Here is an 8,391-nt window from a genome sequence, read left to right as displayed (position 1 = left end):
TTGGACTCCCTGCGCTAACACATCTCCAGCTGACCTGCAGCTTCTCTGTGCCGCTGTCACTAGTGCTTTCTTCGCTATGGCGAATGTAAGGCTCTTGCTACTTTATGCACATACTAACACAACGTGGGCGGAAATGTAGATATCTCTCACTCAGTGTGCAATTGGGATACCAAATGTTTTTTCCAAGACAGAATTACCCCTCCCTTTTAGCACCTGAGTGACACACCTCTGATTGAGCAGCTTACCAACAAAAGTGTTGTGCAGTTGAGAGAGGCATAGATGGGTCAGCATTAGGAGGGATTGCTGACTCCTGAGTGCCATTGGAGAAGCCAGGGGTATCTCCCGGTAAGCTGGCTCTCAGATGTTATACGCCATTATCATGTGGCCTTACGCTGGGCTATTAAGCCCAGACATATATGTTACTGCTAATGGGATGAGTTTGGGAGTGTGGTGCCCCCTGTGTTGGTAGGGCTGGTCTGCTCCAGGTTAGCACACCCTAACACTTTATTAACACTTATTTTTTTCTATCACATTGTATATATTTTGTATTTTAATCACACCTTCACTTCCCTACTTAGCACTTATGTGCTTCTTATTAACCCCTACTAATTTTCATTTGTGTGCTGCCCTGGAGTACTCAGCCTGTGTCGGCATGTTGGGGGCCCACACCCCAGACCCATACCCAGTATTAGGGACCCCCAGTGACAGAGATGCCTTGACGTACGGCCTGGGGGCATAGCCCTATATCTGCAGATATATGCAACCAAGATCTCTGTATTATCTGATTATTATGTAGTTATTTTCCACTCAGTGTGCAATTGGGATACCAAATGTTTTTTCCTAGACAGAATTACCCCTCCCTTTTGGCCTGAGTGCCACACCTCTGATTGAGCAGCTTACCAACAAAAGTGTTGTGCAGTTGAGAGAGGCATAGATGGGTCAGCATTAGGAGGGATTGCTGACTCCTGAGTGCCATTGGAGAAGCCAGGGGTATCTCCCGGTAAGCTGGCTCTCAGATGTTATTCGCCATTATCATGTGGCCTTACACTGGGCTATTAAGCCCAGACATATATGTTACTGCTAATGGGATGGGTTTGGGAGTGTGGTGCCTCCTGTGTTGGTAGGGCTGGTCTGCTCCAGGTTAGCACACCCTAACACTTTATTAACACTTATTTTTTCCTATCACATTGTATATATTTTGTATTTTAATCACACCTTCCTTTCCCTACTTAGCACTTATGTGCTTCTTATTAATCCCTACTAATTTTCATTTGTGTGCTGCCCTGGAGTACTCAGCCTGTGTCGGCATGTTGGGGGCCCACACCCCAGACCCATACCCAGTATTAGGGACCCCCAGTGACAGAGATGGCTTGACGTACGGCCTGGGGGCTTAGCCCTATATCTGCAGATATATGCAACCAAGATCTCTGTATTATCTGATTATTATGTAGTTATTTTTCATTCAGTGTGCAATTGGGATACCAAATGTTTTTTCCTAGACAGAATTACCCCTCCCTTTTGGCACCTGAGTGACACACCTCTGATTGAGCAGCTTACCAACAAAAGTGTTGTGTAGTTCAAAATGCACGCTGCTTTAGCACATCGCATACATTTTTAACTAGATGCGATGTGATCTAGTTCGAAATGCATGGAGCACATCTCTTAATGTTTGGGCACCTTAATATGAATTTTGGCTGATTCCGTGTGGCATAATGTTTATGGGGCAAGTATAAGGGGGTCTACTATTGTGTTGCATAATGTACATAAGTGGTATATGGCGTGGCACACTACACTCAAGGACACGTCCCATGTAAGCTGACCACGCCACATATATATATATATATATATATATATATATATATATCTATAGTATTAGGTGAAGGAGCAGCACTCACGACTAATCTTCAGAAATCACGATTTAGGCCAATAATGTGGTCAACGTTTGACCACATTATTGGCCTAAATCGTGATTTCTGAAGATTAGTCATGAGTGCCGCTCCTTCACCTAATACTGTATTGCTAACAGCTGTGAAGGCACCGACGCAGCTTCAAGTTGTCCCTGGGAGTGCCGGACCCTGCTCCTCTATATATATATAGATATCATATATATAGATATCTATATAGACAGTGGTATATCACATCATTTTGGCCTTTAAAATTAAAATGTGCCTTCCTGACTGAAAAATGTACCCTCACTGTGGTCAGCACCCTGGCCTAAAAAATGTCTAGAGTGAACACTATTTACCAATCACCTGACAATGTATGGGAGCATGTGACAAACAACCACTTGCTGTCAGACAGTGAAAAATTAACAAAACGCTCATTCAAACTGGTTCAATCTGTTTGATTGAAGAAACATGTAGAAAATGGTTTTGTCCATGTTCAGAAATTTGGGAACAAATTTTAGATTTAAGCATACAAGAAAATAAAATGCACAATATACCAAAGATTGCGGCCAGCAGGCCAACAAATAAAGTGTGATATAAGTAACTCACTGTGACCCTTTCTTTATTTCCATGTACTATACATACAACACCAACTGCAGCATAAGGATTTTACATCCATCTTGCATAGTGGGGGTGATTTCAATTCATTCGGTCCCCGGCAGATTCACGACGGGAGTATGCTAGGATATGTGCAGGCGACTTCCACAGTTGCCTTGGCACTCGCACAAGGGATGGAGGTGGTAAGGGGGATGGCGCATGGAGATGCCAAGCATTTCCTGGGCGTTCCCACAAAAATCCTGTGTGCGCCCAGGAAAATGCTGGACATCCTCATGCGAATGCAGGCTGGCAGCTGCCTGCTGATGTCACGGGACTCCAGCCACCCACCTCGTTCTCATACCTGGGCGGCGCATATATAAGTCATTCAATACAGACTTAAATTTGCGAGCAAGGAAAAAAAAATCAATCGATGCTCTGCGACCATCTAATGATTCCGTCCCTCTACGCTACCCTGCAAATGGATGTATATATTAAAAATCCATTCGCAAAGCGACAGGGATGTGCGGACCGTGGCGGGGGTGTATTCTTGTGGGCATCGTTAGAATCAGAATGTAAGATTGAATGTGACAATGTTCTAGAAAAAAAAGTAATCAATAAACCCATAACCTTTACATTGATGTATTTGTAGATCAGATGCTTAGACGGGTCTCCACCATTGGACCGCTCAGGTATAACTGGATTCTGCAGTCTATCACAAAAGCAGATTCAATTTGTCCCATTCCATACTGCTCATTGATGTTGCAAATGATATACTATTTCTTAAGTTACATACAACCATATAAAAACAGAGAGAAAAGTAACAGTAGTACACAAAAAATGCTGACAAAATAATTTTATTATGTAGAACATAATAATGACATGAGGAGGACGCCGTAGATGATAGTACTGACGTGATGATGTGCAGTAGGCTGTTAAGGTGCCCATACAATTATCGTATACAATATTGTACACAATATCGCAGCTTATCGCATCTCGGTTTTGCGATGAGATAAGATCTAGTACAAAAAGTATGTGCAGCACATACAATCCTCCTGTGCAGCACATACTTTTTGTACTAGATCTTATCTCATCGCAAAACTGAGATGCAATGAGATGCGATATTGTGTACAATATTGTATACAATAATTGTAACGTGTATGGGCCCCTCTACCACTTATCACTGGTAAATGAGTACCCAAGGAACCGGCGTTCCTCCTCTGCAGATAATGTGGATTCTGGAGGTGAAAGCAGGTCATCCACAGACATAAATTCATCCACTGTATCTGGAGTGGGCTCCATGTTGAATGGTGGCATTGCACTGCCGGCCTCTAGTTCCTCCCAGTTGATAGACGAGAAGAACGGATGATCTCTTATCTGCCTACAGTGTTCCTGTCTCTCCATTGGGTTCTTGCATAATAGTCTCTCAAGGATGTCCCTGATATCTGGATGGAGGTTGCGTGGATACCTAGGTTTGCCATTGACCGCGGAACGATACACCTTGTTGAAATCCTTGCCAGCATAAAAGGGGAGTGATCCGGTAGCCATTTTATAAATTACTACCCCAAGTGCAAACATGTCTACCGCAGCGTTGTATGGGATGTTGCTCAGAATTTCTGGGGCCATATAACCATTAGTTCCGATACCATACTCTGATACTGTCTCATTGCCATGGACATTCATCACCGAGAGGCCAAAATCGGCGATCTTCACATGGCCAGCTGCATCCAGAAGAATATTGTCTGGCTTGATGTCCCTGTGGATAATACCTCTCGCATGCAGAAACTGCAGCCCACACAGTATTTCTGCTGCTATAAATCTGGTAGTATCAATATCAAATGGGGCTCTGCTGTGTATTAATTCGGACAGATCTCCCCCTCTTAGGTATTCCATAACCAGACATAGATGGCTGGGTGTCTGGAATGCTGCATATCCGTGAGTGAGGAACGCATTCTCCCTAGTTATTTTCAGGATCTCTTTTTCTACAAACATGTCCTCACAGTCCTCACATTCGTCCAATAATTTCCTCTTGTCCACTATTTTCACAGCCAGTTGCCGCCTGGTGATTGAATGGGAAGCTAGCAACACCTTCCCATAGCTGCCCTCACCGATGTTTCTGTGGAAGGTCAATATTGCCAGGTGAGAGGCAGCAGATGTCTCCAGGGGGCTGGCTGGTGGGATCTCACTTACAGCTGCAGATCTCTTCTTTTTGCAGGGTGTTTCCTCACTTTTGCAACATCTCTTTATGCCCCTCTGATTTGACACCTCAATCATGGTATCAATGGGCATGCTTGCTGATCTCTTGGTGGCCGCTCTCTTAAGCCTATTATTGGCTGATGGGGGTTTGGCAACGATATTTAAGCCAAGTGAGGCAACAGATCCGAAAGCCTCAGTTAAACCACCCTTTAAATTGGAGTTTTGTTGTTTAAGCCACATTCCGCATGCTCCATCTTCAGTTTGTCTGCAGCTATTTTCTTCCTTTCTCCTCTTATTTGGGACCTCATCTGATGGCTCCCTAATTCTCTTATTTGAAAGAGTCTTTGAAGCATTCTCAGATGTTTGGTTGCCCTTGTTCACATAAATGTCTTCTACCTTCATGATGTTGGGAGTATTGCTTTTTCCCACAGGTAAACCTTCCTTCTTGTTGCTAGTAGCCTCTACCTCCTTTTTAGCGCACCTGTTGTTCTTTGGTCGCTTTTTATTTTTAGATTTCATGTTTAATAAAGAATAACACAAATTCTCTAAGCACACAGAAAAACACCTCCACACTGGATCAGTTGAAGATGCACAATGACAATTATGCTGGTGAGCCCTTGAGCCGGCAGACAGATTATGACATCACAAGGGACCTTTGTGACATCATCACTGCCTGTTACTTACAGCTAGACTCTAGTTACCAACTCATCCCTTTAACCCGGGACACATATTAATTACACAGGTTTTGTGGCAGTTTAAAACCAGGTGAAATGGAGTCTTGAGGTGTGGCAGTTTAAAACCAGGTGAAAGCCAGCCACAGAACCTGTGTAATTAATATGTGTCCCGAATTAAAGGGATGAGTTGGTAACCCTACTTACAGCCTATGTAATATAACCAAGTTTAATAAAAGATGAATATTAATAGACCCTATACCACTGTCCTTAAGACTCTGGGTGCCATAGAATGAGAACCTTTGGATTGGTGTCAAATGTGTAACCCAAATCAAACACGTCATTACTGAACTTATTTTTCCTGTGTAGTGTTAGGTGATAAATGTCTGCAGACAAAAAACCCTTGAGTGCTAGAATCTTTCAAATCCTGCTGCTGTTTGTCCACAAAAAAAATAGTCCAACTGTAGATTAAAGAAGAGTTAGGAAAATTTTCAACAAGGATTTTTGTGGACTTCCTACAGCGCTAGATTTTTTGGATTATAGAGTAAACTGAATGTTACGGGTGTCTCTAATATAATCCTCCTTTAACTCCAAAATATCCAGACTTAAATCACGGAAGTCTCTCTTTCTTAAAAGGTCAGTAGCGCACGCAGGGGGGGTTTCTGAGTACCCAGAAACCCCCCCAGGAGTCTAAGGGACATAGCCTGAAAGCTGAGGGTCCCCTCTTTCCATGGGTACAAGAATTTTAAAAATCGGCCTTTGGGAACTGGAGATATCTGACTTCAAAGCAGTGGTCCCCATCCAAGCCTGTTAATTGTTCTTTCCAGTCAGATATTTCAGATTCTGTCTCACTTAGAGTTTTTCTGAGGATATATTCCAAAAGCTGGGAGTTCCCCCGTTTGATGGACACTAGTAGCTTGTCTCTATTCTTCCCAGAACCAGAGATATCAGCCTTCCAGCAGCTGGTTACTGCTCCAGCTCCACACACCTGGTATGTAGTTTTATATCCTCGTTGTTAGATTGCTCTGCCTCCTGAACTCTGATCCCCTAGTCCCCAATACCATTTGGTAGGTGGGATCCTCTAGTTTTTAATTCCATTCAAATCTAAAAAATCTATTTTTGGAAACTGGAGATATCTGCAGTCAAGCAAGCTGTCCTCCCACCAGAAAATTATGGATAATAAGCGCACTCCACTATACACCCCTCCTCTGCATATTAAACATCCTATACCACTCTGAAAGTTATGTATCAGGGCCCCTTCATTCAGCCCAATGCCCCCTTTTCCCACCCTATTTCCCACCATCTGTGCAGTAAAGGGGTAATTAGTGGAAATAACTGATCCAGGCCCTACATGCTGAGCGGTTTATATAATACCCCCTGCCACCCGGGGGACATCAAAGCTTCCCCCACATATATGTACATATGTGTGTGTGTGTGCGTGTGTATGTATGTATGTATGTATGTATATATATATATATATGTATATATATATATATATTTTTTTTTTTATTAATTATTATTTATATACATTTGGTCTATCTAAAATACTTTAACTGACATGCATATACTGAGTCACCTAAGTGTCCATCTCCGTGCTTTGCTCCACCCCTCTGGAAACCCCCTTCTAAAAATCCTGCGTTTGCCACTGAAGGTATATCCAAATTTTATTAAGTTCACAATAATGATTTCTGAATAGGACTCCAATAAAAAACACAGAAATATAAAAAGCAAATTAATAAAAAATTCCACATAAATATAGTCACTTTGCAGGTATATACCCAGAGATAGGTTTGGACGGACAATACTGGACCTTTTAAGGATAATTCCTCTATATACTTAGGTGACTCTGCGGGTTTAGATGTTCTTCCCTGGGTATCCCATCACAGTCAAATATATATATTTAAAGGGCAAGATTATGGAAGAAAAAATGAAGATAGCCTTACCCAACTTAGTTGAAGCTCTTGAATCTGCCTCCTGTACCTCACAGTCCTCTGCCCAGGGAAATGTTCTTACACACCGGATTGCTTTTCTGCCACTACAGCTCTCTGTATTTCCCTGTGCTCCAGACCTTTAACCCTTTTGGGGGGGTGATATACTTAGTGACCGTCCTGCCACTACAGCCACCTGTGTCTCCCCTCCTCTGGTCCTCGGTACTAAAGGCAATCCCCTCAATATACAACCAGCATTATAATGCCCGGTTCCCGTCTATTTCTCCTGTCTTACTCAGGAGAACTAGGGAGCGGCTCCGGAGACTGATAGCAGTTGTCTCTAGCAGGGTGCGTGATCCAAACAGCTGATTAGCTGTGCGCTACTCCCTCACCTGCTCCTGCGGCCGGCGGCTGGTTTACCTCATAGATGTCACCTTAGATGTCACCTTAGCGCTTCAGAGATCTGCATCTAAGTCACTTCAAATCTCTCACACAAACGCCTATCCCTGCCACATAGTTTGCTGCAGCAAGCGACAGACTTCAGGCTGCTCCAACGCATTTCTACCCAGATGGGTCTTTATCAAGGCACAGCTGAAGTCTCTTGCTCAGAATTATTTATACCCTCCCAGAAAGGTCCAGTATACTCACTCCAGGGTTCCTATATACAATTGTGCTCACACACTAGCATAAATCTTATCTTCACTGATTATTTCCATGCCGTCAAATTACACAAACATAAAAACATAGCAGCATAAAAAACACGAAGAACATAAAACACGTGAAAAACCCTATAGGAACCAGTTTGTCTCAAATTCTCCATTTAACCCTTTGGGTTGCATTGTATCCAGGTTGTATATCCAGTGCATTTCTGCAAGTGCAAGGTCTCCTATTTTGTCCATTTTTCTCCAATTACCTTTTATCAAATCGATCACCTTGAAACTTACAATATCATTAGGTGAACAATGATGTTTTTTTTTAAAAGTGAGCCGACACATGGTGTGACTCCACCCCTTTTTTAATATTAGTTAGATGTTCTCTCCTCCTAATTTTAAACTGCCGGCTTGTCTTGCCCACATACTGTTTCTTACATGAGCATTGAATCAAATATATTACATT

The 8,391-nt window shown here is 42.7% G+C and overlaps 1 protein-coding gene across 1 annotated transcript; it reads right to left on the bottom strand.

Moving 5' to 3' along the window:
• Window positions 1–3,650: 3,650 nt before the first annotated feature.
• On the bottom strand, window positions 3,651–5,195 carry LOC146005693 (protein kinase C delta type-like). Its single transcript, XM_083145120.1, has one exon. It carries the CDS (start codon window positions 5,193–5,195, stop codon window positions 3,651–3,653), a length of 1,545 nt encoding a protein of 514 aa, XP_083001246.1.
• Between the last annotated feature and the right edge of the window lie 3,196 nt (window positions 5,196–8,391).

This window comes from Crinia signifera, chromosome 5, assembly GCF_055691185.1.
Source record: "Crinia signifera chromosome 5, ASM5569118v1, whole genome shotgun sequence".
NCBI lineage: Eukaryota > Metazoa > Chordata > Amphibia > Anura > Myobatrachidae > Crinia > Crinia signifera.
The sequence above is the reverse complement of the archived record's forward strand: the minus strand, read 5'-3'. Positions and strand labels throughout refer to the sequence as shown.

What these genes read in the sequence shown, in the direction of transcription:
- LOC146005693 (XM_083145120.1), bottom strand. Translation starts at nt 5,195, where the DNA reads ATGAAATCTAAAAATAAAAAGCGACCAAAGAACAACAGGTGCGCTAAA.